At 47.1% G+C, this 19,804-nt stretch overlaps 1 protein-coding gene across 4 annotated transcripts in view; it reads left to right on the forward strand.

The window, feature by feature from the left end:
• The window catches only part of LOC123754965 (uncharacterized), a 367,030-nt gene that overhangs the window by 174,891 nt on the left and 172,335 nt on the right, over positions 1-19,804 (forward strand). For all 4 annotated transcript variants that reach the window (XM_069332916.1, XM_069332917.1, XM_045737318.2 and 1 more), the window contains exons 3-4: positions 4,128-4,723; positions 15,801-16,107. In XM_069332916.1, the coding sequence (XP_069189017.1) occupies positions 4,128-4,723; positions 15,801-16,107 (903 nt within the window). The remainder of the gene's footprint in view (positions 1-4,127; positions 4,724-15,800; positions 16,108-19,804) is intronic.

The following is a 19,804-nucleotide window of genomic DNA, read 5'->3' on the forward strand; positions in this document are numbered from 1 at the left end:
ATCTCTCCAACCTTCCCCACCCCCTAAACATCACCCCCTACACCCTCCCCATAGAGACTCGCCACACCAAGCTCTCAGTGACCTACATTCCATGGGGGGGATGGGGGGGTATAGTGCATCTGAACCTTTTCCAGTCTTGAACCTTTTCCTTTTCCAGGAGGTAAACACGTAGTTGTGGTAGTGGCACCAGGAGAGGAATACACGCTCTCTCTCTCTCCTCTCTCTCTCTTCTTCTCTCTCTCTCCTCTCTCTCTCTTCTTCTCTCTCTCTCTTTCTCCTTCTCTCTCTTTCTCCTTCTCTCTCTTTCTCCTTCTCTCTCTTTCTCCTTCTCTCTCTTTCTCCTTCTATCTCTTTCTCCTTCTATCTCTTTCTCCTTCTATCTCTTTCTCCTTCTATCTCTTCTCTCTCTCTCTCTCTCTCTCTCTCTCTCTCTCTCTCTCTCTCTCTCTCTCTCTCTCTCTCTCTCTCTCTGTCTCTCTGTCTCTCTCTCTCTCTCTCTCTCTCTCTCTCTCTCTCTCTGTCTCTCTCTCTGTCTCTCTCTCTCTCTCTCTGTCTCTCTCTCTCTCTCTCTCTCTCTCTCTCTCTCTCTCTCTCTCTCTCTCTCTCTCTCTCTCTCTCTCTCTCTCTCTCTCTCTCTCTCTCTCTCTCTCTCTCTGTCTCTCTCTCTCTCTCTCTCTCTGTCTCTCTCTCTCTCTGTCTCTCTCTCTGTCTCTCTCTCTGTCTCTCTCTCTGTCTCTCTCTCTCTCTCTCTCTCTCTGTCTCTCTCTCTCTCTCTCTCTCTCTCTCTCTCTCTCTCTCTCTCTGTCTCTCTCTCTCTCTCTCTCTCTCTCTCTCTCTCTCTCTCTCTCTGTCTCTCTCTCTCTCTGTCTCTCTCTCTCTCTCTCTCTCTCTCTCTCTCTCTCTCTCTCTCTCTCTCTCTCTCTCTCTCTCTCTCTCTCTCTCTCTCTCTGTCTCTCTCTCTGTCTCTCTCTCTCTCTCTCTCTCTCTCTCTCTCTCTCTCTCTCTCTCTCTCTCTCTCTCTCTCTCTCTCTCTCTCTCTCTCTCTCTCTCTCTCTGTCTCTCTCTCTGTCTCTCTGTCTCTCTCTCTCTCTCTCTCTCTCTCTCTCTGTCTCTCTCTCTCTCTCTCTCTCTCTCTCTCTCTCTCTCTCTCTCTCTCTCTCTCTCTCTCTCTCTCTGTCTCTCTCTCTCTCTCTCTCTCTCTCTCTCTCTCTCTCTCTCTCTCTCTCTCTCTCTCTCTGTCTCTCTCTCTCTCTCTCTCTCTCTCTCTCTCTCTCTCTCTCTCTCTCTCTCTGTCTCTCTCTCTCTCTCTCTCTCTCTCTCTCTCTCTCTCTCTCTCTCTCTCTCTCTCTCTCTCTCTCTCTCTCTCTCTCTCCTACTGTCTGTCACATGCTCTCCCTGTGGCCATCAGCTCACCATAGACAAGAAGTCCCCGACAAGAACTAACCCGCGGCCATACCCGAGCTCCTAAGTGCTTGTTCAACATTACTCCCGTTGGAAACAGAAAGAGTTAAGAAAAATTAAATCGATAATTTTGGTTAGTTTTTCTTTGTGGCGGAACAAAGGCGGATAATAACTTTGTACTGTGGAGTAATGAATAGATTTATCACTTGTTGAAGAACACCAGGTGCTGAAGGTGGTGTTGAGAGCACCAGGTGCTGAAGGTGGTGTTGAGAACACCAGGTGCTGAAGGTGGTGTTGAGAACACCAGGTGCTGAAGGTGGTGTTGAGAACACCAGGTGCTGAAGGTGGTGTTGAGAACACCAGGTGCTGAAGGTGGTGTTGAGAACACCAGGTGCTGAAGGTGGTGTTGAGAACACCAGGTGCTGAAGGTGGTGTTGAAGAACACCTGGTACTGATAGCGATGCAGACAATCGAATGTTAAATAGGTGTTGTGGGTGGCGTCCTGGGCCTTGAAGTCAGTAGCTAACAATAAGGGTCCTCGATGAGCCTAACAGGCTACTTATTCTTGACAATGAAAAGTCGAGAACAAATCTCCCAGATGCACAAGGCATCTGGGAGTTCATGAAGGGAGGAGTGAAGGAAGGACGGACATTGCTTCAGATCAGTGAGGGGAAAGGTGAGGTTTGTGAGGGATTACTTATCACAATATATATTTACAAAGTTGACCAGACCACACACTAGAAGGTGAAGGGACGACGGCGTTTCGGTCCGTCCTGGATCATTCTCAAGTCAAGTTGACTTGAGAATGACTTGATTCTCAAGTCATTCTTAACTTCAGAATGATCCAGGACGGACCGAAACGTCGTCGTCCCTTCACCTTCTAGTGTGTGGTCTGGTCAACATACTTTTGCCACGTTATTGTGACTCATCGCCTGCATATTTACAAAGTAATTTATATAACAATGTGGAGCAGCAATCTTGAAATTTCCTTCGTTGTGTTCAGTGCTGAAGTCTTTGATGGCTTCAGACTACACTCTTCCTTAATGTTATTTGCATCATTAAAAAAATATTAAGTGAGCATCTGTGAAGTTTGTGAGGTATTGAAATTGAAATACTGTACGTTTATTGAGGTAAAATACACACAAAAGGATGAGGTAGCTCAAGCTCTTCTCACACCGTTCAGTACAACGTGTTCATACATATCTGTGAGGTGTTGCTCCTGGGTCCTGTATGTAACACAGTGTTTAATATCCCACTTGTTATGTCCCTAACTCACCTGAAATCCTCGGTCACACATCTCACCCCCCCCCCTCCCCTTGCACTGTCTCCCTAGCTGGTGCAGACTGACAAACAGCGCTGCATTATATACACGGCAGTCATGCGTATGTTCGTATCTACATTTGATAATGTTTAACTCTGTATACATTGTGACAATTATTACAGGGTATAACATAAACCCCGACTGTGGTGACTTGGATGCCGGTAACTCTGCTTCTGGCGAGGGAATTGACATGTGGATGTCTTGTACAGTCTCTGTGTTGATTTCATTATTGTAGTGGCTGAGATTTTGGAGTGTCTGTATGTCTGGAGGATGTGCCTTTACTCTGCTCCCGTTTTGCTAGTATTGCTATTGACTGTCATCTTTGTTCACCTTTCCTAGTGAAGTATATTATTTCATTAACCTGGATCATCGGATATTCGAGCTCAGGCCTCAAATGTGGGCTACTGTTGTGCTACCAACCATGCCAAGGATGCACACAGTAAGGACGTCACACTTGGCTACTAGTTAGGTACTTCTGAGATTCGTCCTTGTTGTTGAGTACCAATGGCCAGGTTGTTTATACAACGTTCTCATAACTTTTGAGGCCCGAGTTCACATCTTCGATGATCCAGATGAATGACATAATATTCTTCACTAGGGAAGGTAAACAAAGATGAGAAGCAATAGCAACCCTTAACAACACAGAGCCAGAGTGCCGGCACTTTCTCGGGACAATACAGGTGAAGAAAGCGTTATCACATATGCTATTATGAGTTGCATCTTACATAATGAGTGTTTAAGGTTTATGAAGGAACTGTGGTGGCAAGCGACTTCATGGGACCGTTGGCTGCAACACATAACACTCCTGAGAAAGTATTCAGAGCGATAGCTCATTTTTGTTTCTCTTTTCGCCCAACAATCGTACAAGGAAGACAGATTGAAGTGTCTCCGTCTGCACTCGCTAGATATGCGGGCCGTGGGGATGGAGGGTGGGGAGAGTCGTGGTTCTCCAGTGGGTCTGGGACTTAAAGAAGCAGGGTATTAACCAAGTTCCTGTAACTGTGGGAACATGTCAGAACTCGCAACAATGGGTACAAGGTAGAGGGAGTTCGTTTGAGGAGATATATAGGGAAGTACTGGTTTAGAAATGTGCTGCCGGTTAACCACTATTGAGACAAACAGTTTAACAGGTTTCAAGAATAGATTAGATAGTTGATAGGGGGGTGGGTGCCCACCTAGTATATGCCATGAGGTCAACTGCTGTGTCCTGCATTCTTATGTTATATAAAGCTCATAAAGCAGCCTATAAGCACCGCCGGGAATAAAGCCATGGTAGAAGCTGTGCACGAAACATACACTACTGAAGCACAACTGACAGTATATTCCCAATCGTGGTGCAACTTAGCATTTTATTCTTCAAAATTAGTAAATGCTGAACTAACAGGTCATTCTATTTCTTCAACAGACCCTGCTGCCTGATCTGGTTGTAGCCAACCCTCGCCTCTCTGACCTATGGGAAGCCGCCACGTCATTCATCTCCGCCCTCGAATGGTGCCAGCCAATCCTCATCCACGATGACTCCCCACAGGCCCTACAACTGGCCCACATTGCCTCCAGAGACGACACCTACGAGACGATGGGTCTCTCCCTCTCCGCCAACCTGCCCCGACACCACTTCCAGAACCGCCTGGGAGGTATCCTTCACACTGTCCGCAGGCTCATCTTCGTTTCCGGCACCGTCAACTTCGTGAAGGTGGTGTTCAGCCACGGCGAGGACTTGGACATGTTCAACGGGGAGTACATCTGGATCCTGCTGGACGTGCCCCTACCCGGCAACTTGTCCGAGTCCCTGCGTCCTGGCCTCCTCAGTCTTCGCCCAGACTTTCTGAGAACCCCCAAAAAGCAGCTGCTTATAAACTTTGTTAAATCGTCAATATCTGTGATATCGGAGTTTTTCAAAGAAACCACCGTGGCCTCGTCAGCGTTGCTGGCGACGTCAGCGCCTGTACAGTGTCAAGTGCCTTACAGAAATCTGTCCACGAGTCAATCTGAATTACACAGGTGAGTCTATTTATCTTCCCAAACTGCAACAATGAAATTCACATTATCTGTTCGAAAACAGAAAATGGAGGGTTTGTTATATATTTTTTTTCACATAAAATCCATTTGATAGATCACACAACGTAACCACAACGGGATCTTTTACAATGGTTATGTAGTCACAACGTTGTAACAACGTTGACAACGTTGGGGTTAGGGTGTGTTGCGACACAAGTAAAAAGTTTATGAACTTGAACTTACAACTGTGTAAATTCAGATTTATACGTAGTTTATGTCTGCATATTTAATTATTCAAATTCTCTAACTCTACTTTTTTATAATACATGTAAAGTTGTAAACACTAGTTTACACTCCATGGCTATCGTATTATAACACAGTGATATGTATTTAATGGTCAGGAAAAGCTATTGTAGCATACATGGCTGTAAGATCATGTATGCTACAATCAATTCAATCATGGGCGCCTGACAGCTGAGTGGACAGCGCTTCGGATTCGTTGTCCTGAGGTTCCGGGTCCGATCCCCGGTGGAGGCGGAGACAAATGGGCAAAATGTTTATTTCACCCTGATGCCCCTGCTACCTAGCAGTAAATAAGTACCTGGTTGTTAGACAACTGCTACGGGCTGCTTCCTGGGGGTGTGTAAGGACCGGGCCGCGGGGACGCTAAGCCCCGAAATCCCCTCAATATAAGATGACTGTAAGACCAGCCTGTACTCTTAATTTGCCACTCCGTAAAAATGCAACTGTTTTACCACACCTGAAAGGTATGAACCTAAGTAACGCACCTAACCTATCCAGGCCAAGGCATAGAAAACGTCAATATTTCAGTGCTTTAAGTTTTACTAATACGTCAAATTTTGAACGGATTGGCCGATTCCTTAAAGGCGAGGTATAATCTGAGACAACGGGTTGAGTACGCCATGAAACGTGGAGAAACACATAAATTCAGTCATACTTACATGTGTAGAAACTACAAACTTGCATACGTACATAAATGTATAGATACGTAAGTACATATAAACTTTCAGATAGAAAGGATTACATGCATACATATATACATAAAACATACATACCTACCTACATGCATATGTACATAAATTCTTTATAGATGCATAAATACATACATAAACATATACATACCTTCCTACATATATATATATATATATATATATATATATATATATATATATATATATATATATATATATATATATATATATATATACACATAAATTCTTACATTGATGCCTGAATACATGCAATAACACTTGCATATATACTGTGACGAGGGAAGACAAAGGGCAGAGCCTCGTCGAGCTCCACCGGTGACACAGTCACTGCTCCCTTACTGTCGACGCTTAACCTCTGTGTACACCAGTCCCAAAACACAGGGACCTCGCAGCACCTCTAGCAACTCACTAGGCTACCTTCTGTCCCCAGGGCGAGGGCGGTAGAGTGGCAGGTGTCTACCTCGGACACCTGGTTATCCAGCTATTGCTGTGATCATCGGGGTTCTCATCTGCAAGTGACTTCAATTCTCTACTCAGGTCCTCTTGAAATATGAGGCTACGTTCCTCGATTTCTTTAAAACTTTATGCCTGAACTCAAATGGTTAGCTGACCATTTGACAGTAGGGTGGGTACTAGTACCCCTACTGTCGGGATTTCACATATAAATGAGGTGGCATAACTGTAATGAAGGTACATATAAACACAGCGTTTAAAACTATAAAGAACATTTACTAACCAAAGAAATACATACAATAAATAATTATATGTCTTGGATAGCCTCAATCAAGTCTGCAATCTACGACCGCTCTCGACCTTCATTAATACCAACGTGTATATGACTATACTGTGTATGACTATACTATTGCCATGTATAGTCTCAATGTATCCTACCACATGAGTGTATACATATATAATAAATTCCTTCGAGTAAGTTCCCTTGGGAACGCCTATTCAACATGGGGGAAGGGGAGGGCAGATTACTTAGCTAGGAAATGATAATGTCTCCAGTGGCTTGTAGCTCCCATGGGTCGCCACCTCACTGAAGTTCCATCACCACATCCTTGGCGGCTCCCTGGCGTCACGCATATCCTCTTCCATCCCTGAGTAACCCAGACGTGGCGCCGATCCTCTTGACACACCAGGGGGACACGTCCTGCGGGGCGTCCAATGTAGGTGTCAACACTGTATCTCCCTTGACCCTTGTTGCTCCGCAGGGTGTACCTTTACCCGGCAACCTTATGTCGGGCCCCAGTGCACTGATTCACTGCCATGGAGGTAGATATCACAATGGCCGACTTCACTAGTTGGGCCCCCTCCCCGCTCAGCTCGTTGTCGCCGTGTGGGGGCTTAGTGGGCGGCTGCCGGAGTGTGATGCTCCTTGGGACAGTCCTCTGTCCTTTTCTAGCCTTGTGCTCCTGCTGCCGTCCTCTCCAATTTTGCTGGGCATCTTTTCCTTTTCCTTCTGTTTCGTTTTTCTCCCCCCTCTTCTCCTATCTGCTTGCCGTTTCCTGCCGACCTTTTGCTCGTTCTGGTTCTTCCATGGACTTCTTCTATTTTGACGCCCGGGTGCTTGAGGAGGCATACTCATGCACCCGTAGAACTGCAGTACCCGACGTCGAGAGCGAGGGGAACCTTTTATTGTCAATCCCCACTTCGTCACTGAACCCGATCTCGACGGACTGTCGGTTTCTTAAGGTGGCGTTTGTGGGGAGTATACTCACGACGCACCCCTAGGAGGCCCCGACAAGATCGGCGATAGCTTCTTGTTGGGTGTCCTGCCTCTAATTGTGGCTCCATGGTGGGTGTGGGGGCACATTCGTGAGTGAATTCTTCATTTCGTCAAGATGATAACCCCTGTTTCGGCTGCTTCTGGCTTACCTTCTCAGGCTCGTGGGGTGGGCGACCAAGCCCCCGAGTCGGTCCGTATTGGAAGACCGGGCTCTGTAGCCTCCGCTGCATTGGGCCCCGACCTTGCTCCTCCTTTGGCCTCTCTGACTCCTTCCCCTGGCTCCCCTCCCTCCTCTGTGGTTGGGTCGAGCCCCAAGCCCCCAGTGGTGACTACCTCGTCCCCTGGCGCGGCTCCTTCTCTAGTTGTAACTACTGCGCCTTTTAACCCCTCTCTCTCTGGGGGTTCTCACCGCCGTCCTCGTCACGGCCGCCCTCGCTCGATTCCTTCCAGTTCTGCTACCTATCAAGCCTTGTTTGGTCCCGCTTCGTGGGCCAAATATTTTGATCTCCTCCCTCTTGATTCTGCGCCTCCTGACGATTTCTCCCTTCATCGACATCTCATTGATTCCGTGGATGCCTCCATTACTTTCAACCCCACTCGTCTCGGTACACGTGTCGTTGCTGCTCCTTCTCAGGATGCTGCTTCCCGCTTGGCTGCCTTATCCTGCCTTGGCGAGACCCCCGTTCGGGTCTCGAAGAACGCTCAGTTGAATGCCAGTGTTGGCACTATTTTGCTCCCGCCCCATGTTGCAACCGGTGTTCGGGACCTGCGCGACTGCCACGACGATATTCGCCATATCCTCGCTGCCCAGGGCCATTCTATTCTCCAGGTGGACACGTTTACTCGTCCCCCTCGTGGTAGTCGCCGTCAACCCCTCCGGGTTGTGAAGATTACCTTTGATGGTAGGACCCTTCCACCCTCTGTCATTCTTGCTGGTGCCAGGTGCTCTGTCCAGGAGTACATTCCTTCTCCTCGGCTCTGCAACAAGTGCTGGAGGTTTGGGCATGGTGCCCTCCGCTGCTCCGGGACTGTCTCTCTCTGTCCTTTGTGTGGTGGCGAAGGTCACTCTAAGTCGGAGTGCACTTCTCCCCAGGCTCGTTGCCTCAACTGCGGTGAGGCCCATCCTACCTTCTCCCGTGCGTGTGTCCATTACAAGCTTGAGGCAGCCGTCCTCAACCTGAAGCACCGGGAGCGTTTATCTTTTCCTGAGGCGAGGCGCCAGGTTCGCCGGCTCCCGCCTTATGCTAATATCTCTTATGCTCGCGTGTTGCGCTCTTCCTCTCCTCGTCCTTCCCGCCTTCCTCAGACTCACAACCGTTTCCGGGCCTTGGACCCTGATGCGCCCACTGCCCCCTCCTCTGTTCCTTTGGGTTCTCTCCCGAAGGATCCTCCTCCTGGTCCTCTGTCTGGGGTTCCCCTTCCTTCTACCCGGTCTGTCGTGTCTTCTGTGTCTTCTTCCTCGTCCCCCTCCGATCCTCCTTCCCATCCTCTTCCTCCATCTATTGGCTCTCCCCACCGCCTGTCGGTGCGGGCGGATGTCCATCGCTCTCCTAACGGCCGTCGTGTGTGCTCTCGTTCGGCTTCTCCTGTTGAGACACTGGAATCCGTTGCCCGGTACGTAGTTGCTGGGACACCGGTCTCTTTAAGTCAGAAGCGTAAGCCTGGCTCCTCTCCTTCCTCTTCCCCGGCGGGTAAGAAGGCTTCGCTTTCTTCCTCAGCTCCTCCTTCTGGCTCTGTTGCTCCTTCCCCTCCCGTTTCAGTGCTTGCGCCCCCTGTTCCTGCTATGGAGGTTTCTTTGGCCCCTGCTTCCCTTTCGGTTGCTGCTCTTGCTGGGGTGCGCTCCCCTCTTTCTACTCCCCCTCCTCCTGCTGCTGTCCTTGACGGCTCCTCTCCGTTGTCTCCTCCTCTTCCTCCTCCTCCTCCTCCTCCTCCAGACCCTGCCCGCCCACCTCTGCTCTGTTCTCCCGTTTCCTTCCCTCCGTCTTTGCTCAGTTTACCCATGCCCCCTAACCCTGACTTTGCTGACCCTGATCCCGACCCTGATATTCTTTAACGTGCTCTGTTGCTCTTTCGCCTTTGTTTCTTCCTTGTTCTCTGTTTTTGTCCTTTCTCTTCTCGTCGTTGTCCATTCTTCAATGGAACGTTCGAGGTTATTACGCCAATTTCCTCGAACTCCAACTTCTGATTTCGCGGTTTTCGCCCCTTTGTGTCTGTCTCCAGGAGCCAATGCTTGGTGCTCGTCCTGGTCGTTTTCGTGGCTATTCCTTTCTCTCCCCCCCCCCAGCCATTGCTGGGGCTTCTAATTCTTCTGCTCTTTTGATTCGGGCTGATGTTCCCTTTGTTCCTTTACTTTTTCCTTCGCCTCTCCATTGTTCTGCTGCTCGTATCTTTGTGGGGAAATGGTACACAGTTTGTTCCATTTATCTCCCCCCGAGTGTCCCGCTCTCTCTTCCTGATTTGAAACACCTCCTGGACTCCTTGCCGGAGCCTGTGCTCCTGCTGGGTGACTTCAATTGTCGTCATTCTCTTTGGGGTGACATTCTGGCGAATACCCGGGGTCGCCTCCTTGAGCCGTTTCTCCTCTCTTCTTCCCTGTCTCTTCTGAATTCTGGTGAGCCCACTCATTTGGACTCTCGGACTCGCACCCTTTCTTGTCTTGATCTTTCTCTCTGCTCTTCTTCTCTTTACTTAGATTTCACGTGGCAGGTTCTTGATGACCTCCATGGAAGTGATCATTTCCCCATCCTTGTTTCCTTTTTCTCTTTTCGCCCTTCCCTCTCTTTCCCTAGGTGGCAGTTTGCTAAAGCAGACTGGACCCTATTTACCCTCAGTGCTGCTCTCCCTGACCTCTCCCTTCTGCCTCTCTCTCTCGCGCTCTCCTCCTTTTTCATGACACTGTCTTCAACGCTGCCCTCCGCTCTATTCCTCGCTCTTCCTCTCGGGGTCCACGGAAGTGCGTTCCCTGGTGGAATGCGGACTGTGCTCGGGCTGTCCGCTGTAAGCGTGCAGCCTGGAAGAGGCACCGCCGTAGGCAGACGACCGATTCTTTTCTTTTCTTTCGGAAAGCGAGTGCGGTGGCCCATAGGGCCATCCGTACGGCTAAACGTGAATGTTGGGCATCTTATGTCTCAACAATTACGTCCGAGACCCCTCTGGCCCAGATCTGGAAGCGTATCCGCAAGATAGCGGGTAAGTTCGTTCCCGATGTTTCACCGGTCCTTCACCTCCATGATACTCTTGTGGCGGACCCGTTGCAGGTCGCTTCCGAACTGGGTTCCCACTTTTCTTCTGTTAGCTCTGGTCTTCATCTTCCCCAATCTTTCCTTCTTCGTAAACCTGTCCTTGAGTCTCGTCCTTTAGATTTCTGCACTCATCTTCAGCTTCCCTATAATGATCCCTTCTCTCTCTCTGAACTTCGTTCTGCCCTGGCCCTCTGCGGTTCTACGGCGGCGGGCTCCGATGGTATTCATTATGAGATGCTTCGCCATCTCCCTCCGAGCACGTCTCAGTATTTACTGAGTCTGTATAATCGGATCTGGGAGTCGTCGTCAGTCCCTGAGGACTGGCTCGATGCCGTTGTCCTCCCTGTTCGCAAACCGGGGTCTCTGGGTACTTCCCCTAAGGACTTTCGCCCTATTGCTCTCACAAGTTGTGTCTGCAAACTCTTTGAACGTATGGTTAACGTTCGTCTGATGTGGTTCCTGGAACACCATCACCTCCTCTCCCCTCCTCAATTTGGTTTCCGCAAGTGCCGCAGCACGACAGATGTCCTGGTGAACTTGGAGGTCTATATTCGTACTGCTTTTGCTGCGAAGACCTCCGTTGTTGCCGTCCTTTTTGACCTAGAAAAGGCTTACGACACCACTTGGCGTTATCATATCCTATCTCAACTTCATTCTTTTGGCCTTCGTGGTCATCTCCCTCTCTTTCTCCGCAGCTTCCTCTCTCGTCGTTCCTTTCGGGTGCGCCTTGGTACCGCTCTCTCTCCCTCTTTTCAGCAATACGAAGGTGTGCCCCAGGGTAGTGTTCTGAGCACTACTCTTTTTCTTGTTGCCCTCAATGGTCTTCTTTCCTCTCTTCCTTCTGGTGTCTTCTCCGCTCTCTATGTCGATGATCTTACCCTTTGTTGTCAGGGTGATGATTCGCCTCTCCTTCAACGCCGGCTTCAACTTGCAATTGATGCCGTGTCGTCTTGGGCCACAGGTCATGGCTTCAAGTTCTCTACTTCTAAGACTTGTGCCATGACTTTTACGCGGAAACGGGTTGTTCTTCGTCCCTCTTTGTCACTTTATGGTCATCCCCTTGAATACAAAGATTCCGCGAAGCTTTTGGGGTTATTCCTTGACACTCGTTTGTCTTGGTCTCCCCATATCTCTTACCTCCGTGTTGAGTGCTCTAAGGCCCTTACCCTCCTTCGGGTCTTGCCCCATACTTTTTGAGGGGCAGATAGGCGCACTCTCCTTGCTTTACATTCCTCTCTCGTCCTGTCTAAGCTCGATTATGGTTGCCCTGCTTACTCGTCTGCTTCTCCTTCTACTCTTCGCCGTCTTGATGCTTTGCACCATACTGGGTTGCGCCTCAGTTCTGGTGCCTTTCGTTCGACTCCCATCCTTAGCTTGTATGTTGACACTGGCTTCCTGTCTCTCCAGGACCGCCGTGATCGCTACTGTCTTCGCTATCTTGCGCGGTCCTTGCAACATCCTTCCTCTCGCCTCTGTCGTGCTTTAACTTTTACCCCTCCTGCGGTTCCTGTTCCTCTTCACCACCTCCCTCTTTCTGTCCGGTTATCTCGCCTACAGGATTCTCTCTCCGTTCGTATTTCTGATGTTTCTCCTCGTGTTGTTCCTTCTTTGCCCCCGTGGAGGGTCCCTCTTCCGCGGTTTTGTACTTCCTTGACCCGTATCACTAAAGCTTTTACCCCTCCTACGGTTCTAAAACGCCTTTTCCTCGAGCACTTTTCTTCTCACTCCCGCTCCGTTTCTGTCTTCACCGATGGGTCTAAGTCAGCGGACGGTGTTGGCTACTCTGTTGTTTTTCCTGATCGCACTTATATGTGTCGCTTGCCTCTGGAGACTAGCATCTTTACAGCAGAACTTTATGCTATTCTCTATGCTCTTCGTCTCCTGCTTTTTCGTTGTCAGTCTTCCTTTGTGGTTGTTGTTGACTCTCGTAGTGCCCTCATGGCTCTCGGGTCCTTTAATCCGGTTCATCCAGTAGTTGTCGAGATCCAGCATTGGCTGTTTCTCGTTCACAGTAAATTTAAGTCGGTTGAGTTTTGTTGGGTTCCCAGCCATATTGGTGTGTCTTTAAATGAGCGTGCGGATGCTGCCGCTAAGGAAGCTGTCCGCTCTTGTCCCATCTCTCGTAAAGGCATTCCGTATTCCGACTTTTACCCAGTTATCCATTCCTCAGTCCTTACCCGTTGGCAGGCTTCTTGGTTGTCTGTTACTGGTAACAAGCTACGTACTCTTAAATGTTGTGTTTCCTCGTGGCCGTCCTCCTTCCACCGTAACCGGCGGTGGGAAACAGCTCTGGCGAGGTTGCGTATTGGCCATACTCGCTTAACCCATGGTCACTTGATGGAGCGCCACCCTGCTCCTTATTGTCCTAGTTGCATTGTCCCTCTTACGGTCGTGCATGTCCTTCTTGAATGTCCTGACTTCCAGGACGAGCGTGTGTCTTGCTTTCCGACCGCCCCTCGCGGTCACCTGTCCCTCGATAGACTTCTTGGTGACTCGGATACTTTTGATATCGTTCGCCTTATGCGTTTTTGTTCTCGTATTGGCATCCTTGGTGATATTTAGCGCCCTCTGATTATTTTGCGTATTTGATGGTGCTACATAGCCTTCCCGGTTTGGTGCCTTCTTTTGATAATTACTTACTTACTTACTTCACTAGTTGGGTCAGTTTCGATACAGGGCGCTGTCAAAGTCTGTTCACTTTGTTTGCTGTCTTTACAAGGTAACTATTGCCATTGACTGGCAATGGTTACCTTGTAAGGTGGTGGGCGGGGAGAACTCAGTAGAGATGTTATCTGGTGCTGTATGGTGAGGTATGGATTTGAGTGTAGGACGTAGGATAATGGCATCTATATACCGAGTTCTATCGTATGATAATATATCTACGAGCTCTCCGTAGGTTAACGACATCTCTACCGAGTTCTGCCGTAAGATAACGACATCTCTACCGTGATAATGTTAAGTTTTAAAATCTAACTTAAATTATCATCGAATTTCCAACTTATTTGCTATTTATCGGTGCTTTGAGAGTGTTTGCTTTCAAGGGGGCCTGACAGCTGAGTAGACAGCGCTTCGGATTCGTAGTCCTGAGGTTCCAGGTTCGATCCCCGGTGGAGGCGGAAACAAATGGGCAGAGTTTCTTTCACCCTGATGCCCCTGTTTTCTTGCAGTAAATAGGTACCTGGGAGTTAGACAGCTGCTACGGGCTGCTTCCTGGGGTGTGTGTAACAAAAAGGAGGCCTGGTCGAGGACCGGGCCGCGAGGATGTTAAGCCCCAAAATCATCTCAAGATAACTTGGTGTTTTGAGTGTTTCCTTTCACTCTTTGTTTTAAGAGTTTGTGTTACTCAGGTCACTGTATTTAGAACAACGTTTGTGACAGTATTTTGTGTATGTTTCACTCTGTGAGTTCGTGAAGCAGTAACAGCAAGATTCAGTTTCGCTTTATAAGGCGAGAGAGAGAGAGACTTGGTGGTGCTTAGTGTTGTGAATCCTGAAGAATTATAACGCCGTGCGAGCCTTAAGGTGACGATGCTCTTCTCTCTCTCTTACTTTACTCCCCTCGTTATTTATTTTTTGTTTGATTTTGCTCTCTCCTATTTGTTATTATTATCATTTATTAACTTTCTTTTCTACGTAATTTTTCTTCTTATTTTTATTCTTTAATTATTTCCCACTTATTTCCTTCCTTCCTCGTTTTCTCTACGTAAGAAGTTCCAGGAGGGACCATAAAGAACAGCGCCGTGGAGGATCCTCAGGAAGATATCTTGCTCTCTTACTCTCTCATAGAGATGGTGTTGAATGGAGACGTGAGGCTGAAGGAGGTGGAGAGTTGAGAAGGGCGGTGATGGAGAGTTGAGAAGGGCGGTGATGGAGAGTTGAGAAGGGCGGTGATGGAGAGTTGAGAAGGGCGGTGATGGAGAGTTGAGAAGGGCGGTGATGGAGAGTTGAGAATGACTGATGAAGATTCAGAATTATGGCAAATGGAGTTAAGATGGATGATGACCGACTTATACAGATGAATACTGGGCGAGAAGCGCTGGAATATGTAAGGATGATATATGGAAACATTTTGGTTTGAGAGTGAGAGGAATATGTATAGTTTGGAGGTGAAGGTGGAGGAGGAGGCTGGTGTCACTGGCTCAGTCATGTAATAACACTTAACCTTCACCAGTAACAGTGTTAACTGTGGAGTTGGGGAACCTTGGTAATGAACAACTAATTGTTGTTGGAGAAGAGTAGTGTTATTGTTGGGGATGGGCCACGAGGCCAGGGTACACTTTACACTACACTATATGTACACTTTACACTATACTTACACTTTACACTAGACTATACATACACTCTACACCACACTATACACATCACTCAGCATTTACCAGATCTGTCACTCCACTTAGTTTGTTCATAACAAATTCTGATATATTTTCCTTCGTGGACAATGTCTGCAGTAATGCTACGAAATAACATTTAATTTGTAAACAAATCACACTTTTATTACGCGAATCATAACAACTCCTTGAAACTATCAATATTTTGTTATGTACTGTAATTTCCGTTGGAAAATCATTTATTGTGTTTTCCAATTATCGTTGTAGGCACTTGGCGGATGGATTCAAAAGGATAAAATGCTTTGCTTTCCTATTCGTGGCCGGTGATGAACAACTACAGCTGAGGAACAAATGGCAAGAACCGAATGTGTGAAATATGAACTGTTTTTTTTTAGTGTAGGCCTATGGAAAATATTCGCAGCTCCGTTCGAAATTGATTCCGTTCTCTCCTAGGTGTAGTGGCATAGTTGTGCCTGCAGGGTCGAGCAACTACCGCTCAACCAACAGTAGTTCAGGGCAATGAGTACTTTCACTCGTTTTTCTTATCACATTTACATTTAAAATTGTGTATCTAATTGGCTTTGGCAGCTCTCTCACCTAGTCCTTTCCACTCATTTGTCTCTTAGTTTGAAAAAGTTACCTTTGACATATGTGTGACTTCTTGTGTTTTTTAGTCATTTTTTCCATGTTTTCTTTATGTTTACCAGGTAACTTGGAGTACCCGTCTTTATGTAGAATATCTCAATTCCCACTTTTCTTTCTTTTACAGACAACTTAAAGAGAAACTAACATCAAGCAGAATATCTCAAAGATCCTTACCTGGATTGACTCCATTTTTTTACGTGGAGAACCTCGTACCGAAGAAAACGGGTGTAGGAGCCCAGTGGACCCGGGTGGGGTATGTGAACGGGACGGAGGTGCAGATCAACGCCATCTTCTGGCCCGGGCGAGGGTACAAGGGGGTCTCGGAGCAGAACAAGAGACTGAGGGTGGCGCTGGCAGAGGCTCCACCCTTCGTCATGACCTCCGCCCTCATCGAGAACGCCACCTGCCTCCTAGGGGTTGTCTGTCTCAGAGTTAGTATCACAATTTTTTCCCAAAAAATGTCAAGCAGAGACTGCTTGTATAGACTCTCCTCTGTTATTGTCTGTCTGTCTCTCCCTATCACTCTCGTATGTTAATTATTATTATTAGTAGTAGTAGTGTTATTAAGTATATTAGAGGGTCCCAGTAGTACAGTCGGGTTCGTTCTAGACGCATAATCGAGAGTTCCGGGTTCGAATCCAGGGCGGGACAGAAATGGTTGGGCACATGTCCTTTCACAGGGGCCTGACACTAACATTCAATTATCACAGAGTACACCAGTTCTGGGAGCACCAAGTTGTACCTGCGTCTGGCACGGAAACGGGATCGGCATCCCAGCTGAGATATCAAGCGCTCTTGAAATATAAGACTGCCAAATAATTTTCCTCCTTCAATACCCCCAACCTATCTATTAATGTTCTATAATATAACTAATCAAAATCCCACACATAATCAAAGACATTCAAAGCCTATCACTATAAATATTTAAGTGAATGGTCGTTAATTCATGTGAAACAAAAGCACCATGATCCTGGTTCCTACAGTGTCAAACATGGACCCAGGGTCGTAACTGTCGGTAATTCAGTCTTGGGGGAGGACCTCGATAAAAGCCAAACGTGTATGAATACACACTGGCTTCCTGTCCCCTGATACAATGAATTATTATAAACTTTATTTAAAAATAAGAATGTTAATACCATGAGGGGTCGTCACAGGTGGTTAGAGATGTCTGACTCCATAGTTCCACTCTGTGCTGTCTTGTATGGGCCAGACATACTGCGGGGCCACCGGTACATTGATCGGGCCATAACAAACTTGACACACAAACACACTGGCCATAATTGCCATAATATTGTCATGCGACAATAAGGCCAGCTGGTGTCAATCCAGAGTCTGCCAGTGTAGAGTACTTACCATATGCCTCTGTATGACAAACCATCCTGTGTGATGGGGATTTTTTAGCACCACGTAGCTAGCTTTTTGACACACTGTACTCCCCCTTCATATAGTCTAGGGCAAAAAGCCCTAGACTATAAAAGCCTGAACGGCTTTCTGTTCACGTGACGTTCTACAGGTTCAGTGTTCCCTTCACATGACTTTCTCTAGGTCCGGTTTTCCCTTTCACGTGACGTTCTTTAGGTCCGGTTTTTCCTTCATTTAACGTTCTCTAGGTCCAGCGTTCTTTGGACGTGACGGACTCCAGGTCAGGCGTTATCTGCAGGTAACGTTCTCGAGGGCTGGCGTTCCCTTCACGTGACGTTCTCTAGGTCTGGCGTTCCTTGCACGTGACTGCTCTAGGTGCGACGTTCTCTACACTTGACATCACCAGGTACAGCATTCCCGACACATGATGCTCTCACGTTCATGTGTCCTGCGTTCCCTGCACGTGACGTTTTCTTGAGGCGGCGTTCCATGTATTGCTGGGTCATGGATATAGAAGAGCGCCTCGTCTTGTCTGTTCATCGCTCAACCCGTTCTTCTAATAGAACGTCGCATTTTGACGTATACTTTACCTAAGCCAAATATTGTCATATTAGAAAAAAGTAGTGGGTCGTGAAATTTACATACAATGCCGTTTTCTGTTTTGGGTCCTCTGGTGGGTTAGGATAAGGGCTGCCTCATTGTAGCATCACAGGAAAACCAAGTGAAATATTTGCCTCCCTACAGTATCGCAGGAACATTGTGTAGTGTCTGTGTCGTTGAGGCGTCTTGGCTCTCCAGAAGGGAGCCTGGAAGAGGCGTCATTGCTGTCCAAAAGCGAGTCTGGAACAGCTGCTATAATGCTCAACGACCAGTCGCCATATGTGAGGCTTTTAGACCGTGAAACAGACCCCATTCTGTGTCTGCGTCTCCGTCAGATTGTAGAACTGGTTGTCGGAATTGAATTACGTGACATAAAGAGCCAGTCGTCCCTTCAGCGTCCCTTCACACCACACCTTCACGTTGGTGTGGTGTGGCGGAGTTCACCTTCAGTGGCAAGGATGAGAATGAGGGCGTAATGGGGATGGGGGAATACGTATGTAAGAGTAATTGGGATCGGGGGAGTGGGCATGTAGGATTATTGGGGTGACAGAGTAGGTGTGTAGGAGTAATGGGGATGAGGACGTAGGTGTGTAGGGGTAATGGGGATACGGGAGTTGGTGCCTAGGAGTAATCGGGATAAAGGAGGTGTGTAGGAGTAATGAGGATGAGGGAGTAGGTGTGTGGGAGTAATGGGGATAAGAGAGCAGGTGTGTAGGGATATTAGTCTGTGTGTAGGAGTAATAGGAATATTAGTCTGTGTGTAGAGTAATAGGGAGCCATCCTGACCTATCGTATATGTCCTCTTCACACGACCCATTTATGTGTTCCCACACACATATTTCCTGGCTTTATTTATCATGCCATCATCTCTTTTTATTTTCCTCTCGTATTTATCTCTCTTTCTCTCAGATGTTGGTCTGTCTCACACTCAGGTGTTGGTCTAATTCTGCCTCAGGTGTTGGTCCGACGTTGTTAACCACCCGGCTCTGGATATAGGCTCGTGCCTGAGACAGGATTAACTTTTTACCCCGGCCTATCACACTTCCATTATATCTAGAGTATGATCCTAAAGCTCCTGTGATATAAAACTTATAAGAACCAGTAATATACTGAGGGAGGGACACAAACACAAGTAAAAGTATAAACCTATAATAATATAACTTGAGACTGATTATATACAAAACTCTCCACTGGGCAATTACTTATATCTACAGTATAATTATAATGCATTGTATTGCTTATTATCATTTCTTGCCAACTCAGATATTATCAAACAAGTACAGAACAAAAGACTACAACAAACTTAACTAAATAAAAGATCCTCCAGCTCCACAACCCGTCCTCGACTCAAGTCCATTACATCCAGCGGTCGACCCCACAGACGCATTCATAAATGTTAACATGCTGTTCATTCAAAACAGGAATGTTCTCAAATATAAATTAATATTATAATATATTAGCATAGTGTGCATATATAGGCATAGGTTAGGTTAGGTGTTTAGGTTCTGTTGGGGATTATTTGTAATTGTAGTACGTGGGTGAAGCATTTACAGCGTTGTGGTTCGAACAAAATTCGTCAGTGAAGCATTTGTTCCGGAAGTGTTCGAACGAAATCAGTTGTGAGGCGTATATAAACCATTTTTCATTCATAAACCGCTGGGGTTTGGCGGGTGCATGGAATCACTTTTGGGTCTTTGATTGGAGGACGAGCTGCGAGACTAGCCCTCACCACTCATACGAAAACTTCTGTTGGTCTGATTTTCATTCAGGGAATCATTCATCATCTTTCAGTGAACAATCTTATAAAATCGACACAACATTGGTTTGTTAAAAATAGATCCTGCCTTACAAACCTGCTCACATTTTTAGGAAACGGTAACTAGCATCTCAGACAAAGGACTTCCAGTTGAAGTAGTTAGTGTACATGGATTTTGCTAAAGCTTTCCATAAGGTACCACATGAAGGACTGGTAAGGAAATTACAGACACATGGAATAAATGGAAGAATACTAGAATGGATAAAACAATGGTTAAAACAAAGAAAAGAAAGAGTCAGGCTAAATGGAAATGAATCTGACAGGAGAAATGTGGTAAGAAGGGAACCACAAGGGTCTATTTTGTAGCCAACCCTTTTTTATCCTATACATCAATGACATGTCAATATTAC

Source organism: Procambarus clarkii, chromosome 28 (assembly GCF_040958095.1).
Source record: "Procambarus clarkii isolate CNS0578487 chromosome 28, FALCON_Pclarkii_2.0, whole genome shotgun sequence".
NCBI lineage: Eukaryota > Metazoa > Arthropoda > Malacostraca > Decapoda > Cambaridae > Procambarus > Procambarus clarkii.